The sequence below is a fragment of the Hippocampus zosterae genome, chromosome 3 (assembly GCF_025434085.1).
Source record: "Hippocampus zosterae strain Florida chromosome 3, ASM2543408v3, whole genome shotgun sequence".
Classification (NCBI taxonomy): Eukaryota; Metazoa; Chordata; class Actinopteri; order Syngnathiformes; family Syngnathidae; genus Hippocampus; species Hippocampus zosterae.
In genome coordinates this window covers 16647095-16668326 of record NC_067453.1, presented here as the reverse complement: position 1 = coordinate 16668326, position 21232 = coordinate 16647095, and the positions used below count along the sequence as shown (strand labels likewise).

The 21232-nt window shown below is 40.5% G+C and overlaps 2 protein-coding genes across 16 annotated transcripts in view; one reads left to right on the top strand and one right to left on the bottom strand.

The window, feature by feature from the left end:
* LOC127597330 (lithostathine-1-alpha-like) overlaps positions 1 to 21232 on the bottom strand; it is a 172012-nt gene that overhangs the window by 6309 nt on the left and 144471 nt on the right. The gene's annotated exons all lie outside the window — the stretch shown is intronic.
* Positions 1 to 21232, top strand: part of shank3a (SH3 and multiple ankyrin repeat domains 3a) — a 209004-nt gene that overhangs the window by 121335 nt on the left and 66437 nt on the right. For all 15 annotated transcript variants that reach the window (XR_007961621.1, XM_052060202.1, XM_052060200.1 and 12 more), the window contains 8 exons: positions 1806 to 1914; positions 5836 to 5987; positions 7924 to 8091; positions 8915 to 9031; positions 12956 to 13033; positions 13852 to 13918; positions 14980 to 15215; positions 16272 to 16435. Coding sequence is in view for 14 of the 15 variants with exons in the window: in XM_052060202.1 (XP_051916162.1) it covers positions 1806 to 1914; positions 5836 to 5987; positions 7924 to 8091; positions 8915 to 9031; positions 12956 to 13033; positions 13852 to 13918; positions 14980 to 15215; positions 16272 to 16435 (1091 nt within the window). In the remaining variant the exon portion in view is untranslated. The remainder of the gene's footprint in view (positions 1 to 1805; positions 1915 to 5835; positions 5988 to 7923; positions 8092 to 8914; positions 9032 to 12955; positions 13034 to 13851; positions 13919 to 14979; positions 15216 to 16271; positions 16436 to 21232) is intronic.

Here is a 21232-nt window from a genome sequence, read left to right as displayed (position 1 = left end):
GGGCGTGTAGCTGCAAGCCTTGAGTGCATTGGTTGTGAAAGTTGAGTTGATTATAAAATAAGTATTTGCTCAAGGGGATGTCACAGTTCATCCTGATTTGAAAATCAAAACTTCCTGTTTCATTTGGCGTTAACGCCATTTGGAAAGCTTCCATTGTGAGCTTGCATCTATAATGAATGTCAAAACAGAGTGGATTTGCGTGTATTTGTTGGTGTGCTCTTCATGCTTGCTGACTGAAATGCCTTTTCCATCCATTTTTTGCTCACACTTGTCCTCAAGTCAATTAGCTGAAGTCTGTTCCAGTTGAATTTGAGGCCGGCTGCACACACACCGGACTGGTCGCCAATCAGTCACGGGGTTACACACACACACAAATGGACAGTGGAACGAACATAGGTTTTCGTATACACCAGTTTTTATGAGATTTGGTGTTCTGCCAATTTTTTTACAATGTATTTACCGGGAAAAGCCGGTGGTGCATATGGATAACTTTCTTGAGCATTTTCCTGTAAGGCTTTAGAAAGTGTCATGATGCGGCATTGCATGATTGACTTATCTGCCCTTTTGTGGTTTATTTGCTATGTGGACCTGCCCTGTCAAGGTGCTTCCTCTGTCTGTATTTTTGTTCACTTTGTATTTTGTCAGCCGGGTGCTGCACTTTTTGCACTGCCGAGATCTTACCAACTGAGTGAGCCTACTTACTTTGCTATTGCAGTAGAATAATGGTAATAAGGACCATGACTAATGTTAATTGAGCTATTTCCTTTGTCACTGGTTTATTTCACATTGATTTTTGCATGTTCAACTACAGATATTTTCTTTGTTAATATTTTTGGTATGTGGAACAAATTAAGTGCATTCACACATTTTTTTTTTTTTTATGGATGGACATATTGCTTAGTTTTTTGTGTGGTTTGGCTTTAGTCAGACTTGTTGGAACCGATTACTCACCAAAAAGCAGCATTTTCACAAAAAAACATAAACAAAAAACAAAACAAAACAAACCCCCCCTCCAATTTTATTTTAACATAATTTTGTGACTTACTTCTCGTGAGAAAAAATAAATTGCTTACGATACTCAACTAGTGCAACTTTTCCTGGAATTATTTTTTTCCCCTCACATTGTAATATTATAGCTTTCTTGGAATGCTACCAAAGTGTCATAAGACTTTTTCCTACTAAAAATTACTTAGTGGACATAATACAAGCACACATTCATCCATTTTCTGTGGCACTTGTCCTCATTAGAGTTCCCTGGTGAGATGGAGCCTAATCCATCTGACTTTCAGGCGAGAGGCGGGGTGTAGTCACCGGCCAATCACAAGGCACATATTGACAAGAATCTCACTTTATCACATCTGGCCAATTTAATCCTCCATAAACGGATCATGCATGTTTTTTTGTTTTTTTTGTTCGAATGTCCGAGGAAGCCACAGTAAACCCCCGAGGCATGCTTACAACTAGGATTCAGTGCTGCCCATTTTTCAACATTGGATGCGTAAATAAAACTTTATTCCCACATTAACGCAGCAGACATTTTTGCCTCCCGTTGTCTTTGTCACAAGCTTATCTACGGCCGCACGCTCCATTTGTTTGATATGATGACAGAAGAGACATAAAGCCTTCACATGCTGGCAAAGAGTAGCGCAGCGAATTAAGCTTTCATCTCGCCGCTGCATTATTAAACGGCGTCAGCAACACGAGTCTGCCGTGGGCCAATCACAGCTGTCTCTTCCTTCTGCCCCTCCACCCACCCCACCACAACCCATTCTCCCTCCTCGCTCCCTTGTCTCTCCCTCCATTAGGCCAACCTGAAGAAGTTCATGGAGTATGTGCAGCAGAGGAGCGTCGAAAAGGTCTCCCGGTTTCTGGAAAAAGGCTTGGACCCCAATTTTCACGATCCCGACACAGGAGGTGAGGAAGTTGGAATTAAAAGTCAGTAATGTACACTTGCTCCTTTTCTTGAATACACCCATAGGTCAGGGCCCAGGATGTGAAACTCATTTTGATCGCAGGCCACATCATTTCCCTCAGAGGGCCGTCATGACCATGAAAGTCATTCAAATGTAAACACATTGAATCATTTTATACACACCTGCCACTGCATTTCATTTCTATATCTTTGAAAAGAAATGTCATTTTAAATCTGAAGTTATGGAAATATTTTATGAATTAAAATTTTGCTTCAACAACATGTCAAATCTTTTTCTGAAGCAGCCATTGATTAAAATGCATGGTGAAATCTGGATTACAAAAGATTTTCGAAGTCAAACTTAAAAATGAAAAAAATACATTTTATTTATATCTCCAAAACCTATTGTGCAAGACATTTTTAAAATCAGCATCAAAAATTCAAAAATACATTTTGGGACACATGTGCTCCAGTGTAATTAATGTTCTTCATTTGGTGAAGACACACCATCTAAATGATTTGTCACAATGATTTGGAAACAAGCACGTATCAATATGCAGTACTTTATTGATTTGATTTTAAAGTCTCTACCACTGTCTACATTTTCAAACGATCACTTCAATATCATTCGTAGAAAATCACAATGTCACATTACTGTTGAGCTTTATTCCGAACAGGCCCTCGGGCTACTCATGTAGTCCTTGGGGGCTACATTGGTGACACCAAACAAAACCCTGATCACCTAAAAATATGTCAAGACTTAGAGAATTAACAAAATATACGTTGAGATATACTGAATGTGCATATTTGCTGGTGTCTCAGCATCTTTGTGAAACTGAGGCCTCATCTAAATGGTCATGTCAATCATTAAATTTAGCAAAAGACACCTTGAATAAAGATGGCTTGATCTCTTTCCTAATCTCCTCATGTTTATTTCACGTGTTTGTCAATGCCTGACATAAATTCGCATGCTTGGTGACCTGTAAATCTTCAAGCGGGAAAGGGAGAATACTTTGTGTGAACGGCAACAGCATGCACTTAGTCTTGCTGCTGTTAGGTTTGCTTCACGGTGCAGTTTTGCATTATTTTAGTTCTTCATTTCTATTACCACCGGAGTACAGTTCTTTTATATTCATTTTTTTTGTCAATACATTTTCATTTAATCTTCCAAGAACAGTTTTTAAAAAACGTTTAGGTACAGATTTGATTTAACATTTATGTGCAATATATGTTAATGAATCATTTAATATATAGTTTTTAATATGTTCTGTGTTTACTCTTACCCTGGTTTACATTGTTTAATACACTTTTAGGATTAAAACCGTCTAATTTTTGTTGGAAACAGGTCTGCTTGGCTACAAGATTTTAATACTCAACGGATCCATCAAGGGGGTAGCATTTGACCTCGGGGAATATACTTTTTTATTTTTTTACTGTCCTAAAATAACGTGCAGTTGCACCTCCACTACGTTCGAGGGCAGTGGTGCTCTCATTGGCAGAGTTTGCGCAGGGAGCATTCTCAGGGAGGAACTGTGACGAGGAGTATGTAGCGCTTGGCTTCAATGTGACTGCGGTGGCAGACGAGGAAAGATCGACGTGCTTACTGTGTCTAAATATTTTGGGAGCGGACAGCATGAAGCCAAATGAATTAAGGCGTCACTTAAAGACATTGCACACCAATCACGCTGATAAGCTGCTTGAGTTTTTTTTAGCGAAAACGTGCAGAATATTGCCAACAATCATGCCGCTTTGTGACTGCTACTGAGTAAACTAAAATACAGGTCCCGGCTACACATTGAGCAGGAGCCGAGAGTTGCTGTGTCCTGCTTCAAACCTTGCTTCGAAAAGGTGTGCATTGCAAAACGTGTTTATTGTAGCCATTAATCCAGACATTATCTTTGATTAAAAAAAAAAGCACCCATTCTTTTAAATATTTTTGTTTTGCTGGTTAAAGCTTTTTTTTTCATATTGTGCTCCTGAGTTGGTGATTAGTTTAATCAATCTATGTTGGTGATTAGTTTGAATGCATTATTAGTTATTGAGTTTATGTAATTTTATTTTTCAGTATCGTATGGTTCGACATGGTCAGTCAAAAAATATTTATTTTTAAATTAAGGATTTAATGTTATTATTGAATTTCAGATGCCCTTTAAATCTTTTCTGTTCCAGTTACTACTCGACTCAACTGTATTTATAGAGCACTTTCAGACAGCCATCGCTGCATACAAAGTGCTGTACATGGAGCAACTAACATATACAACAGTAAAGCAACAAATCGGTAACAAAGACGGTAGAAAGCACCAAGGAGCAAAACCAAGAACAAATCTGAGTCAAATTCCAAAGAATACAAGTGATACAACAAAGAATAGCTTTAGTAAAGCTATTCTTTGTTGTAAGTTGGTCTATATTTCTTTTTTATTCTCTTATACATTAATAAGGATGCGGTCTTATACAAAGGTGTACTTATAACAATTTTATAGACAAATGATACTATTTATAGTCATGCGGGTGGGGGTGGGGGGGGTTCCTCTTCCTTGGGGGGCATGACAGAAAATAATTGAGAACCACTGCCTTAAAGTATGCTGGCTTAATGCTAACACATCATGGGAAATGTCATCGACAGGCTAACAACTGGCATCAGATTTATATCCCTTCAAGCAACAGATACTTGAACACAAGCAGTGGAGCAACATATGTTGACAGGCTCTGTACTATAACAATACTCACGGGCATGTAGTTTTTATCTTCTGTGATAAACAGAGGAATATTACTGCAGCCTCGTGGAGAGGTTTAACCAGCTCCATCTATATCCATTTGTTTGTAATATACTAACTGATAGAGAGGGTGAGTAGCACCACGTTCCTTGGCGTGCACATCTCTGAAGACCTGACCTTCCTCCACTCGCGAACACTTACATCTCTCGTCTGACCCGCCAAGCCACCCAGATCACAGGTGACCCCACCCACTTCGACGTGCAGCCGTCGGGAGGAGGCTGAGATGTCTCTCTGCTAAATCCACCAGGCTCAAGAACAGTTTATTCCACCAGGCGGTCAGGAGACTAAACTCCCTCCATGTTCCGCCCCCCGCCCCTGTCTATCCCTGCCTCCTGCCACAATCCGTATCCATCCCCCAGCATCTGACATCTGATTATTGCACTTAAAACAAGTAACTATGAATATACAATAAGTATAAGTAATAAGTGCCCTTGTTGTCTGTTGTTGCTATTTGTTTATTCATTTTTATTTAACATATTTTTATATTTGTGTCTAATTTTAATGTAAATTTTTGCTGTGTGTGTTCAATGCCCTACAAGTTTGCACTGTGCTTGAGAGAGGAACGTAATTTCATCTGTGCTGTATGTTACACATAGAGCATATTTGACAATAAAAGCTGACTTGACTTGACTAAACCCTGATGGCCAGTGTCAGAGCAGTAAAATGTCCGTTCTAATGAAACAAAAAATGTGGCAAAATGCCAATTATTTGCATTCTATTTTGGAATGTTATCACTGTAGGTTTTTCTAAAGTGCAATATTACCGAGTCTTCTTTTTCAGATTAAAAAAAAACCCAAACACATTGCAATCTTTTTGGAGGTTTTTTTTTTTTTTGGAAGCAGGAACACATTCATGGAATTTCTATCCATTTCAACTGAATACGATGAATTGAGATCCATGTCTTTCAACTTCAACTTGTCCAAGAACAAGCATGGTCACAAAACAAAATACATTTTTATCTTAAGGCATCGCTGTACTTTTAAAAAGTTTGAGAACTAATGCTATTTTCTATGGAGCCCTAAAGAATATTTTATAGTAAGCCAAAAAATAGGTCAATGTATTCCTAGTTGACATTTGAGAAATAAAATGACATACTGTTGTATATGTTGTTGTTTTGCTTATTTGCATCCTTGTGCCTTCATGGTGTAGAATGCCCTCTGACGCTGGCGGTGCAGCTGGAGGGATGCGCGGAACTCATCAAGGTGCTGAAGAGCGGCGGCGCTCATCTGGACTTCAGAACAAAAGACGGCATCACCTCCCTGCACAAGGCCGTGCGCAGCAAGAACCACACCGCACTCATTGTGAGTGACGCAAGCATGCACACACAACACAGTGTTTACGCAGATTTTTATTTATTTATATTTTTTTGAGGAGTGAATTAATCTGTCTGTAGCAGGTATCCACTTTTTTTAAACAATTTATTGAACGTTTGAGAGGAAAGTAGCTTGCCGACATCACACACCGTCCACTTGTTTTGTTCCACCAAATTGCAAATATCAATGGTAAAGCCTAGAATCTCAAGGGCAGTTTCCATTATATGTTAACATTATGTTAGCAGTTCATTGTTTGGTTATTTACATATAATTCAGTTTTCTTTTTAGTTTGACTGTAAACCTCAGCTGGGAGCGGCATTAAGCAGCGTGACGTTTCATTTGTGAAAAGCTGTTCACTATTTGCCAAAGTACTGCTGCTTACAGTGCCCGGCCTAAAGTCAAAGCATAAAACTGTCCAAATGACGGCTCTTATCTTAAAATCTTTGGGGTTTTAACCAGTTGAAGTGTGTTTGAATCAGTTTTACTGCATGGAAGTGGTAAAGTTATCCATTTATTGTATATGGTCTTTCTGTACCAGGTAGGTCTGGAATGTATCACCCACCATGAACTCTCACTGTCATGGCAACAGAAAGGGTGACTCAGCTCTTTCATTCATTTCTCCACAACAATAGACCTACTGGGCCAATTCGGCAGAACAGGGGTTTGCGAGCGGGCAATTTCCTCCGCTGGAGTGTGCTTGAGCGATTTTGCTCCGTATGAAGCTCTGAATGATGTGACATTTACTGACGGCTCTTGTACGACGTCCATCTGTACTGACTCAAATAACATGCATGACTCATTTAATTGATTTCCAAAACTTTCTTTTCCTACCACAGTAGTCCATTGATTCTCTTTTTGTTATTTTGTGCACAGGATATGGACATGCTTTGTGTTGTTTTAATGGATGACGTCTTTAAAAACAATTGAGCAATTTAATGATAGATACATGAATCGCAATCTGCAGACAAAAAGAAAACCTACCCTTCAAAATATCCTGAATCTGCTTACACCTTAATTCCATCATTACTATGTTTTTATTAGTCGGATAAAAATGCTGTTGGTGTACCTTCTAAGAAGGTAAAAGGTTTTGTACATATAATTAATGGACTTTATAGATCAGGGGTGTCAAACTAATTTCTGGCCACATTGCACCGTATTTTCCGCACTGTAAGTCGCTTCGTATTATAAGCCGCACCTTCAGAGAATGGCCATTTTAAAAACTGTTTTCATGTATAGGGTGCGCCGCATTATAAGGCGCATAGAAGACAAGCTACAATAGTGGCTGCGGTTGCATTATTCAGCCACTAGATGGCTCTATACTAAAGGTAATACAATACAGTTTTATTTATATAGAGCTTTCACAACCGCTGCAGCTGAAACAAAGCACTTTACAGAACAATCAAAATATTGATCCGCATATAAGGTGCATCGGATTATAAGACGTATTGTCGACTTTTGAGAAAATTATATAGTTTTATGTGCGCCTTATAGTGCGGAAAATACAGTAGTTATCGTTTCCCTTGGAGGGCTGTTATGACTACATGTGAAACCATATAAAGAAGTCAAGTGTAATGTTGTTTTTCAACTATTTAAATTACTATAATGAGGCGTTTGGGACCAGGAAAAGGCGTACATTATCTATTATTTATTACATATGAGAATTTGAAATGTTGGTACAGATTTTAGGAGGCATTATGGAAGTTGACATGTTTGATTGGCTTTTGCAGGCCACATAAAATGATGTGGGGGTCCAGATTTGTCCATACACCATACAGTTGTCAGTCACAATACAGTATTTTTCTTATTACAAGACTTGCCCAGCCCCATTACCTTTGAAGCTTTAACATGAACATGACACTTGCTTTAAGCTTCCACAACAAATCACCCTCCCTTTCCCCCCCTTCCTCACAACCATATCCCTCAGACGCTGTTAGACTTGGGCGCATCTCCGGACTACAAGGACAGTCGAGGGCTAACTCCCCTCTACCACAGCTCTATGGTGGGAGGAGACCCTTATTGCTGCGAGCTGCTGCTGCACGACCATGCACAGGTCGGCTGCGTAGACGAGAACGGCTGGCAGGAGATACACCAGGTGACTTACGTGCAAGTGCTGTTCGCAAATTCTATACTGTATGGGCTTCTTTACTGATGGTTTACATGTGCAGAAACGCTTCCAAAACTGATTATTCATGGTGTGGAAGTTGATCTCCGAACCACGGGCACCCAAAATTGCATCTGCTAAACGATGCCTGAGACGAATTGAGGTAGATGATTTTGTGTCTTTAAATACCGCTTCTGTAAGGTCTGATTTGGAACCAGTCACAAGAAGGAGTCATGCCATATCACCTATGACAAAACTACTTTCAACTCTGTATTTCCTTGCATCTGGGTCATTTCAGTTCACTTTGACTTTGGTACTGGCATTTCCCGAGCTGTTTTTCAGGTGTGATGTCCTAAGTTTTAAATACAATATTTGACACAATAAGCAGATACATTCAATTCCCACAGACTCAAAGAGGAATAAATAAATCAAATCAATTCAAACAAAACATGGCTTCTATAAATGGTGTATGTTAAACATACAGCACATTTGACAATAAAGTTGCACTTGATACTTTATAAGGTGGCTGGCTTACTTTCTTGAAGCAATAAATTTCACAGTTTTTTGGCCTCTTCCACTGACACTTCCAATTAACATCTCCTCAAATTTAATTTTGTGCTTGCAGTGATCTCTCAAATTTTCAATAGTACAAATTATCTGAAGCGTAAACTATGATGGTCTACACCACTTTTACAACTGGTATCAATTGTGCTGAAATCTGTTGAAAAAGCTATTTGACATCTTATTAAATCAATTTGGCTCTCTTGTTCAGCCATTTCATAAAGCAGACTTTGATTGATTCCTGTACTTTCAGTCATGCCGCTATGGCCACGTGCAGCACCTGGAACATCTCCTGTTTTACGGAGCAGATATGAGCGCCCAAAACGCTTCCGGGAACACGGCTTTGCATGTGTGTGCACTCTACAACCAGGTACCACTTTTTATCAATTGCATTCCTAACTTCTATTGCAGTTCATCGTCCGTGCCACAACTATATCGTCTATTTTTGTAAAAGTTTTGTTTTACTGTTGCCTTCTTTATTTTAATGACCTCACACGTGCAAAAGAAGAACCACAGTCTATGCTGCACGTTTCATATATTTATTGAATGTTAGGAGAACTGTAAAACATAAACATGCAGGGACTCTCTATTATCGATACATATATCACAAAACGCTAGCCCTATACCAGGATCAATAGTGTATATAATCACACAGCGCACCATTGTCTGACATGATACAGCTTGTTACACGGGCATTAATATCACAAACATTCCATACTGCTTTTGCAATGTAACGAGCGGCCTGTATCTGTGTTACAATTCAGCATCATATACTGACATTCAGATGCATCCCGCCATTGCCTGTCACAATGCAGCACAATACAACAGCATCAAATATAGATATTTTGATCGATCATATCCACACAATACAGCACAATACGTCTGTCATGATACAGCTTGAGTACAACAGCATGAAATTCGGATATTGCAATGTCCTGTGTCCGTCTGTCACTGTATGGTATTGATACACCATCATCAAATATTGATGTATGATGATGTATGATACAGGGGTCTGACACGATACCATATCGATAAAGCAGCATCAAATCTCAAATCTCAATATTGCATTTTTGTCACAATACGATACAATTATAACCTCATTGAATATTGATGTCATGATGCCCGAATGATCCTTAAATGATGAATGATGCTTGAATGTAGTGTGGTGATGTAGTTTGAATACATCGACCACCCCCTTCTGTTGTGTTGCGGGTCAAATTGACCCATGTTCATTTTTATAAAAATAGCTGAGTTCTGTTCTTCTATTCATTCTATAAAGATAGTATTAATGTGTCGTAGTTCTATTTGTGTTCAGGCCTGCATCTTCTTGACTTGGGTAAAAAAGAGTTTGGGCTCTTTGTGTATTAGAGAGAAATCCCCGCTCTTCTCCCTGTGGAGATGCAACACCGAGATGAGCAGATTGATCTGTGAAACAGGCAGCCTTTAGCAGTCGGGGATGGGTGGGAGGGCCTCACGAAAAGCTCCAGACCCTCTTATCTTCACTGTCGTCTACAATCACGTAGCCAAATGGGCAGGCGCAATTCAAGCCGCTGTCTGAGATCAATACATCCAAAGGCGAGAGGATTCCAAACCGTGAAAGATGAGAGATTTTCTACATTTGTGGCAACAGGAGGAGTTTTTGGGTTATTGGCGATCGCAAGGTGTTACTGTCTGCTCACGTAAATTCGATGGATGTTTAAATTATCACCAGGAGGGAGAGAGGTGTTGCCAGAGCCTTCGTAAAGTCAACTGAGAAACAAGTCAACTAATCCGTTCCCCACAGAATGAATACAATCGCTCTTCTTTTAAATTACCAGAAAAACTTGAGAAAAAAAATCACTAAATGAAGTGCCTGCTGCATTATCCAATGTACAAACACAGCGGTGACAGGAGACATCTGTCTTTTTCTTTAAACATGACTGAACATGGTCAATTAAGTGACTGTAGTGTAAAGCCACGCTGAAGATGTCTTGGAATGTTGTTCCGAGTGATTTGTTGTTGAAACACCGATGGTGCACGCACTAATTGGCTTCTTCCGAGCCTCAATGTACACCGTGTGCTGTCTTTGTAAACAAGAGGGAAAAAGGCTTACTTTGAGTTGCCAGGAGAGTCCAATTAGCATACCACACTATGGCGCACACCTAAACCTCATGTTTTTATTATGCTTCTAAATATTCCCCACTTCATGACGCTCAAAATCTCAATATCAAATGTAAACGTGATTACTGTGCTGCGACAATGCATTGCAGTTACACAAACGACAACCGCATTGTTAAATGTACCGGTTATGCGTATTGTTTGTATTATTCGGAGTGCTCCTTACAGTATATGCTACTTTTTTAAAGTTATCTTACTTACTTTTACTTCATCTTTTGCTGAACCCTTTTTTTATAATCAATGTGGAAGACCGAAATGTACCCTCACACACAAGGCACACACCTGCTGGAGGATGTTTTGGGATTTGGGATGTTACAAGGTCATGGCTCAGTTAGCTTCAGAGTAGCTCTTAGCCTGCTCCAGGCACTTTTCTTTCAACTTTTACGTACGCTCGTAAAACTGGTCGATGTCCAATAATATTTACATGTCTCCGTCTTTAACTGAGGTCATCATATATCCGCGTTTGTTAATTAAAGGTTACAATGGACGTTTAAAACTGGTTTTGAAAAAGTCATCATGGAAATTTCAGGATTAGCACCCATTACATTACAATAGAACCCATTTTTACATTTTTAAAAATTTATTTCGTAAATGGCCTGGAGAAGATCAATCTATAAAAACATGTACATCATTTCGTCAAAATGTATTTATTTAACGAGAACCCCATTGAATAATGTTACATATTTGCTTAATTTGATTTTATTCTGTGATAGACGTTGTTTTGTTTAGTTTTGCAGTTGTTTTTGTTTATTGTTGTCCTGATGTTTATTTAATGTGTATTGATATCTATTTGTGAATTCATGTTTTTCATTTTGTGTTAATATACAGCATTTTATTGTATTGTTTTTGTCATTTTCATGTTTTTAGTTTGTTTGTTATTTTTCTTTTGTTTCTTCTGCATGTATTGCACTCATATCATAGATTTATGTGTTATTTGCGTTTCTTTTTTATACTTCATCACATTTGTTCTTATCCGTATTTTCTACCTATTTAACATTTAACCATTTGAGATTTTATATACCGGTAATGTCTTCATGTATTCAGTCATTTATGAATTTAGGAATGCATTTTAACCAAACACGCGACTCACTAAATTTGCAGCCTCTGTGCTTGCCTGTGAACCAAAGCATGTCCTGTTCATTCTGTGCTCAGTGTTAAATTACATATTGATCGCCCCTAGCCCCCAACGCCAAAGCTGAACAGCCAGCCCCCGCACGTGTGGGCCTGTAGATGTGTCCATCAATCTACTAGTGGATTTTACCTTGCCTTAGGGCTCTGTGTACACAGTTACACTAAGTACATGGCCGTGAGTTAGAAACGAAAGACAGCTTGGGCTTCCTCACAGTAACTGTAGCTATCAGCTCGGCTCGTTAATTGTACTTTAAAAAGAGGACATAATAGGACACATCCTGCTCAGCATGATGTACGCCAAGGATGGGCAATTTCAATGCTGTAAGGAGCATGTCAGTGCTACTGGTGGTTGGGGGCACATAGGATCAACAATTTCCTATCCAGATATATAGCTAAAATGTTGTTTATGTTCTGATGATGAAAAGAATATGTTGAATAATTTGACAATGCATTAGAAAAGATCCACTATTACAAAAAGCTTGAAGAAATTCACACTTCACATTATTAAGACACTTGGGAACTGTTTTTAAAGGTGAAAATAAATGTAATACCGTATGCCATCTTTAAAAGACCAAAACGATTTGGCAAAGCATCTGATTGTGCTAGTGGACTTAACGTTGTGTACGCTGCGTGTCGAGTCTTTGTGAAAAAAAAAAGTATATTGTGATCACAAACAAATAAATAGTCATTTTTCCGTCAAATGCCAAGTGCAGCATGGATGATGATGTTGGCTCAAACATCCCCAGAGGCTTTTTCTGCTCACTTTATGTTTCCGCGACATCTCGTATATTGATCTCTTCTCATCTCGAGTGTTTCTCTCCCTCTCCAGCTAGACTTTAGTGCTATTTGTACAAGGTGACATTTAAAAGTCTGCACATACAGACAGTCATCTGACCTCCACCACACCCGTCTAATAGGCAGACCAATTAAAAGTTGGGGGGAAAATGGCGCCCGTTCGCCCGATTGTGGCAGCTCATAACACGTAAATGTCTTTATTGTCATTCAGGACAGCTGTGCTCGGGTTCTTCTCTTTCGGGGCGCCAACAAGGAAATCAAGAATTATAACAGCCAGACTGCCTTTCAGGTATGACCCTTCAGCTTAATTGGGGTAAATGCATATTTGTGGTTTTTAACATTTAAAGCTTTGACATTGGTCGATATTATCCTATCCTGAAACTTATTCTGTGGTGTGGGGTTGGTGAAGAGGGATTTTTTTCTCACCCCTCTAATAAGCTGAGAACATGGTCAGCAATCTTTAATGTTAAACTTGTTCAATATTTACGATAAAGCAACATGAAGCGGGGTACATACACCCCGACAATTGGGCCAAATTTAAGCAATTTCCTCCTCCATTTCCCACTGGTCTAGAAACCATCTATTGATCATAAATGTAAAACCCGTGCAATATTTAGGATAAAATGACCGGAAGTGAGATATGCACATCCTGGAAATTGGGCCAAATATGAATATTGTCCCTCCCCTTAGGTCAAAATCAGCAGAGGCACAATTCTCGAATATATCTTGTCAATTATCTTGTGGTGGGCAGTATATTAAGTGATTGTTTTTGTCCTCCCTGATCTGCTCAGAAAACAACCAGCAATGTTTAATGTTCAACTTCTTCAATATTTAGGATAGCGACTTCAAGCACAGGACACACATACTAACAATTGGGCCAAATTTCAATAATCAGTCTTATTACACACCACAGGATCAGTCAACAGTATTTATAGAGCACTTTCAAACAGCCATCGCTGCATACAAAGTGCTGTACATGGAGTCATACCGAGCAATTAGCAGAATGTGTGCACCCTGCTAAATAATCAAATTTGAGCACTGCAATGAATGTTATTCTCTGTTGAGCTCAACGTTATGCTTCATAAAATGTCCGTCGTCATCCTCCAGGTGGCTATTATAGCAGGGAACTTTGATCTGGCTGAAATTATAAAGGTCCACAAAGCATCAGATGTCGGTGAGTGACTCGTATTTTGCCAATCATTCCTCCAGGTTTTAAGGCTGTGAATGCTTCAGAAAGAAATATGTCACGGCGGGGAGATACAAAGGGACATGGAGTAAAAAGCAGGGAAGATGAAGAACGTGAGATTAAAGAGATGCAGAGAAGTTTTTGGTGGGGGAGGGGAGGGGAGTTATCAGATCCCCCACCAACCCCTTGCTGAACTAAACTGCTACATGCAGGAAAACTCTGCCATCTAGTGTACATATGCACAGACGGTATACACTGTACAACACAACAATTTTTTTGTTCATGTAAGGCAGCATACAGTCTTGCACATTCTGTAACAGATCTTTCAAATAGCTTCAATTTCACTCAATTCGTATCAGTTGCAGTGGAACCTCTAAAACACAATCACATTTTTTTTTCAATGTGACAAAATGGAACATTGATTTATCTTAATCAAGGCGTGAATACAATGAATGGTACAACATTGAAATGGTCCGTATTAACTTTGGGACACTAAACTATATGTTGTAACATCTAAATAATCCCATTATGCCTCCTTTTGGCTTAGTGTGTCTCTTAAGATCCCCAACGCCATACATACACGGCCAAGTTTTTCCTGTGATATCCTCTCTTGCATGCCATTTTGTACCACAGTGTCTCATTATGTCCCATTTTGTACAATCGTCTCCCATAATTTTCCCTACTGTGTCCCATAAAGTCCTCAATTTTGACCCGTTTTGTCACCTAGGCTCCCAATGGTGTTACATCATGCCCCATTATGTCCTATTGGGTCCCCCTTTGTCCCATTTTGTCCTACCAGTAACCTATTACGTCTCATCATGACACATTTTCTCCCATACTTTCTGACAATGTTTCTTTTCCCAGAGTGTGCCATAGATTCCCCATTGTGTCGGATCATGTCCCATTACATCACATAGTGTCCCGTAATATCCCGTATTAATTGCCACTGTATTAGTGATTTTAGATATGGGCATTATGGAACACAATTTGAATTGCTTTGAAAAGAATAAAATGGACCATCTCAAATTTTATGTCATCGATGTCATCAGTGCCTTTCCGGGAGACGCCCTCCTACGCCAACCGTCGCCGGGTGACTGGCCCCACACCGTCCCCCCGCTCGCTGCTACGCTCAGCAAGTGACAACAACATCAACGGCAATGACAGCGTCCACGCCCTCCGGCAGATTCCTCGAGAGTCCCGCGGCCACCAGCAGGGCCACTCCCCCGTGCCGTCGCTGCGGAGCCTGCCTGCTTTTGGCCAGTATCAGGGGGGAAGCCTTGGGGAGGTAAGACAGTGTCAAGCTGTCCCCCCCCCCCCCCCCCCACACACACACACACACAAAATGAGCTGACCCAATAGTGTTAAGAGAAAGATGTCGGATGAAGTGAACTCGGAGATTGATCGTTGTTTTTGAAACTGACACTAAAGTGCTCTCGTGACCAAACCCAGAAAACAGGCGAGCCATGATGTTCGCATTGAGACAGCAAATGTCAGTTTAACGCAAAATGGCAGCCCCAGACATCGATGAAAACTGGTTAATGTGCTTTGTTCTTAGTCCACCAACACAGCACTAATCAGAATATGGTGTCCAGAATAGTGGGGGCTCATAGGAGTGAAAAGAAAATGGCTGTATGACTTCAGTTCCCCTTTCACGATTTCAATGTTCACCTGTACGTGGAGGACACAGTCATCTACTCTTTCTCCCCCTTAGTTGATCTGGCTTTGGAAAACGTACATACTGTCTGATTTCTATGGAATCCAAATCACACTTGCTAAATATAAATTGGTGTTAATTAGTAATAACTCTGGCGGCCCGGTAGTCCAGTGGTTAGCACGTGGGCTTCACAGTGCAGAGGTACCGGGTTCGATTCCAGCTCCGGCCTCCCTGTGTGGAGTTTGCATGTTCTCCCCGGGCCTGCGTGGGTTTTCTCCGGGTGCTCCGGTTTCCTCCCACATTCCAAAAACATGCGTGGCAGGCTGATTGAACACTCTAAATTGTCCCTAGGTGTGAGTGTGAGCGTGGATGGTTGTTCGTCTCTGTGTGCCCTGCGATTGGCTGGCAACCGATTCAGGGTGTCCCCCGCCTACTGCCCGGAGACAGCTGGTATAGACTCCAGCACCCCCCGCGACCCTAGTGAGGATCAAGCGGTTCGGAAGATGAATGAATGAATGAATGAATAGTAATAACTCCAAATATATGATCTTCGCAAAAGAGTAGTCTGGTGAATATGGTTTTGGGCCTCAAGAGCTCCTGCATGTTTTAGATGTTTCCCTCCTCCAACACACCTAAACATCTAAAATGATCTGAAATGAATATGCACTCCTTTGCTGTGATTTCCAGAGTCGTCATGGCGACTTCCCCGACAGCAGCCTCCAGAGCACGGGCAGTTCCAGGTCATCTCATTCCCGGTCGCCTTCTCTGCATCACTCTCACGATGACGACAGGCCGGTACCCAGACGCTCCCACAGCCACGGCTACCCCCATGGACATAGGGGAAGACTCAGGTCTGTAATGCTTACTTTTCACTCTAAAACGGGAGAAGTGTGTGTTGGTATGGGTGTGGATGTGGATGAGATAAACTACTCACGCCGGATTTGTTCGAGCTTGTCATTTTAGCCACATCTTGGCCTAATTGGCCTCCTTGATATGCAGAGTTAAGACTTTGTTCCTTGTGCGCTTTTACCTTGCTCATCCGCTTTTTACAGCCCACGAGCATACCCTTGAAAAATTTCCCTCAATAATACGACAGTCTCATTTACTGGCCATCTGTTTTAACTCCGTTTGGATCGGATGGTTGACCTGCGTGTTTGTCACAGACACTCACACACAAACACACACACACACACACACACACATTGTAGGTGGTTTTCTATGAATAAGTTGCTTTCGATGCAAAGATGCAAATCAACTCGTAACAACTACAATTAGAACACATTTTTTCTTCAAAATACTGAGGTGAATAAAGATAATTTTAGAACCAAAAGTTGTTTCTTCCACTTTGGTTCTGTGGCAAGGTCTGATTAATGAACATTCATGATCCTCAAGTAACCGCTTTAAAAGCATTGAGCTTAATACAGGTTGCTGTTGTTGTGGTTCTGAATCAGGAGATGGTATTTGGTTGCCGCTAAGTGCAGAGGTGGCCCTAGTCTAGTGGAATACAGGGCCTTGCCACCCCAACATCTTGAAAATGCCTTAGCACCTTTAACAGAAAGCTGTTTTCAAAATAACTATAAAATGTAAACAATACATTATTGCTTGCTTGATTTCAGTGTGTTGTAAATTAATTTCAAAGAATTTCAAAGCAGACCTTGCATGACAAGGTTTGGATATGTTTTTAGCTTTTTTATTGGCCGTTTGTATTTAATTTTTTTTTTTAATTAAATAATGAAAGTTATGCTTGATGTTTTGTTGATATGGTGAACCCTTTCAGGGACGGTGGTTACTACAGTGGTCAGCTTATCATGTTATCAAATGACAGGTTATCATTATTGGTGCATGAAAGGATTAACAAAATTTAACTCAACTGTTAATTTGAGTGCAAATCTTACATGAAAAACAGTCTGCACAGTCAATTTTGTAATATTTGCTCCTTTTGGTTTTAAGTTTTAATGTCAAAAGCAGTCAGCTTCTTTTTTTTAAACACTTGCTTGACCTTTGCAATATGCCTTTGCGCTGTTTTATTATTACCTTTTTTGTGTTGTTGTAACAATTAGGCGGCAGTTAATGAAGGTGACTTAATATAGTTAATACATGTTTTATGTGAAGGACAGATTGAACCTTGAACAAATTATTTATTATTTGCATTAGTTTCTATGAGGAGACAAACTGAAGGTCGTAACGGATCGCATTTCCCAAACTGCCTTCTCTTTATGCCTACAGGCATACATTTAGCCTACAGTTCATCAAATTGGACAGGTTAAAATATCAAAGGTACCTAATAAATACAAAAGTGTCTTGAAATATCTCTTTGCTCTATATTTGTCGTTCCTTGGCCTTGATTTTCGTTGCCTTGTCACAGTGCGCATAAGCCTTTTCCTTTTAATGGCCTGAGAGAGACACAGAGAGAGAGAGAAGCCAGAGCAACTGGAATAAATAACAAATACAGTATGTTCTTAAAAAAATAATAAAAAAGATTGTCAAACACAAAAGTTATATATATATATATATATATATATATATATATATATATATATATATATATATATATATATATATATATATATATATATATATATATCGAGAAATACCAAGGGCTCAGAGAGGAGCTGGAGAGAACCTGGAAGGTAAAGGTGACAGTCGTGCCTGTGGTGGTCGGAGCACTCGGGGCAGTGACCCCCAAACTAGATGAGTGGTTGCAACAGATCCCTGGAACAACATCGGACATCTCAGTCCAGAAATGTGCAGTGCTGGGAACAGCAAGGATACTGCGCAGAACCCTCAAGCTTCCTGGCCTCTGGTAGAGGACCCGAGCTGAATGAGGGACGGACACCACCCGAGGGGTGAGATGAGGATTTAAAAAAATATATATATATATATATATACTGTATATATATATATATATATATATCCAGAAAGAGACTGGAGCGACTGGTCAGGAAGGCCAGTTCTGTCCTGGGTTGCTCCCTTGACACTCTGGAGGAGGTGGGCAACAGAAGGATGCTAACTAAGCTAAAAGCTATGATGGCCAGTCCCTCCCACCCCCTCCAGCCTGCCCTGACAGCACTTGGTAGCTCCTTCAGCCAGAGACTGTTACACCCGCGCTGCAAGAAGGAGAGATACCGACGCTCGTTCCTACCGACTGCTGTCAGGCTGATGAATAAAAAATAACAATCATAATAATAATAATAATTAAATGATGTGAAGGTAAATTGTAAATAGTACTGCGATTTATCCATTTGTGTTCATATTGTATTTAATTGAAAGATGTTTGTTGTTGTTGTTTTTTTTTCTCTTCTTCTTTCTACATACATTCTTGCTGCTGGAGGCTGTAAATTTCCCCATTGTGGGACAAATAAAGGATATCTTATCTTATCTTATATATACATATACAGTGCACTCCGCTTAATAGAACACCGGTTAATAGAGTAATCCGCTTAATAGAGCAAAAGGCTCTGGAACGGATTTGCCTAATGCAATTTCCTATAAAGATACTCCGCTTAGTAGAACAGATCTCCGCTTAATAGAACAGGCCGTAAGCAATGAACATTGTAAACTAGTGGTTTCGAAGTGTAGCTATCGCGATACTGTACCACTATCGCGATAAAACGCGGTAGTTCTAGCCGTATACAGTAACAGGTAGCACACGTCACTCCACACATAGACACACGCACGTCACAATGGCTTCAACTTCATTCAAGAGACGAGGGCTATCACCTGCGGATAAGAAGGACATACTCAGACGACACGATCCATTGCCGGATTCTCAGAAGGTACGCCCGCGGTTTCCAGGACTTCCCTCTTATCCAGCGCATTGAGAGGGAAGTCAACCGCAAAATTACGGACTCCTGTTTCCAGACAAAAGTAACGAAATTTTTCTCGTGATTTGAGATGTTTGACTGAAGTTGATTAAAGTTGTTGTTTTGTTGTTTGATTAAAGATATGGACGTCCACAGTCGAAATATCTCTTCTAACTCGTCAGCAGGGGTTTTTCTGCGTGCATAACTTGGTCGTCGACGTGTCTGAAGGTGTACCTAATAAAGTGTCTCCGGTTAATAGAAACTCCGCTTAGTAGAACAGAAGCGCTTCGGCCCAATGGTGTTCTATTAAGCGGAGTGCACTGTATAATAATAATGGAACAAAAAATGTACACAAACAAAATAATCAGTGACTTGTTTCAATAAACAACATAACATATAACATACCTATAATTCAAGTAGAGTGGCAGTAAACAGCTTGAAGAGTCACAGCACCTCTGCCTTAATAGATGTAGAAGTATCTGTACTTTAATTGAGTACAGAGCCATGAGTACTTCTGCCACATTTGAAAGCAGTCGGCTCAAACAATGATGCTGTTAACTCTGAAAAACATCCACGTGAATGCCATCTCGTGACATTTTCACATTCAACTTTGGGTCGCAGCCGCTTGCGCTGGGGAGGCTATATTGTCTCGTTATCTGCGTGTTAACTTGCCTTGGGCTTCGCAGATCCAATCAAGTGCATTATCCTTCACATGTGATAGGAGTCATTTATTTGTAATTGTTAAGTCAATTCTGAAGCGCTTCCAAGGCCAAAATGGCAAAGGAGGTTCTTTGGTCATGGCCACGGCATGCTTGACAGGCAGACATTAGCGTTATCGGCTTAGTGGTGGTGTAAATCTGGGTTGTACTAACTAAGAACAACTTTCGCTGTGCAGTGAACTGCATCTATTTGTGCGGAAATGGGACAGAGCTCAAGCAGTATATAGTCATCTACTCGACACGAGACCGGTACCTATACCGAACTTGGGAATCACACAATTTACAAGTTATTCCAGGCATGATTCTGATGGCAGACTGGTTTTCCGCCATGCCGGGTAGGTCGGCGGTGTTGAAGGAGTGTCTTGGAGATATGTGTGGTCATGATGATTGGGTGGCAGAAAGCCAATCCAAGCCTTTGCCATGAGACCATCTCTAACACTGGGGCAGGTCTATACGTGAATATTTCATCCATAAATATATGAATAGCAGTTATGAAAACTGTCTGAATTCGTTTTCTAAAACCATACCATGGGGTAGCTCAACTCTGGTGGGAGTGGAGGCACACAAACAAATAGGACTGAGAGGTGGGCTCCCAGTGCTCACTTGAGGGCCCACCATATCGAGACACTCGTGCACAATTAGCGCACTGCATTTGAATGGAATGAAATAAGCCGCTTTGATTAGCCTTGATTGAAGATGTCGATAACCACTCACACAGTGGCGCAGCCCTCTCTCTGATCTGCGGGCCTGTGCTCGTCTGCCGAACTACCAGCATCGGGTCTATTACACCACCGTGAAGAGCAGCGGTGCCCAAGTACGGTCCTTAAGAGCCCATCTCCATCCTGTTTTAAATGTCTTGCTCCTCCAACACACCTGATTCAAATGTTCAGCTCATCAGCATGCTTTGCAGAAGCCTGATAATGATCCTAATCATTTGAAGAAGGTCTGTCGGAGGAGGGCGGCATCTAAACAGGCTGCACAGCGGCCCTCGAGGATCAGGCCAGAGCACTCCTGGTATAGAGTTAATATGTGCACCAGACGATGCCTAAATCTTGACGTTCCTCGCCTTGCAATTTACATGGATGCTGATTGCAATCATTTAATATATGCAGTTGCATTGCATTTG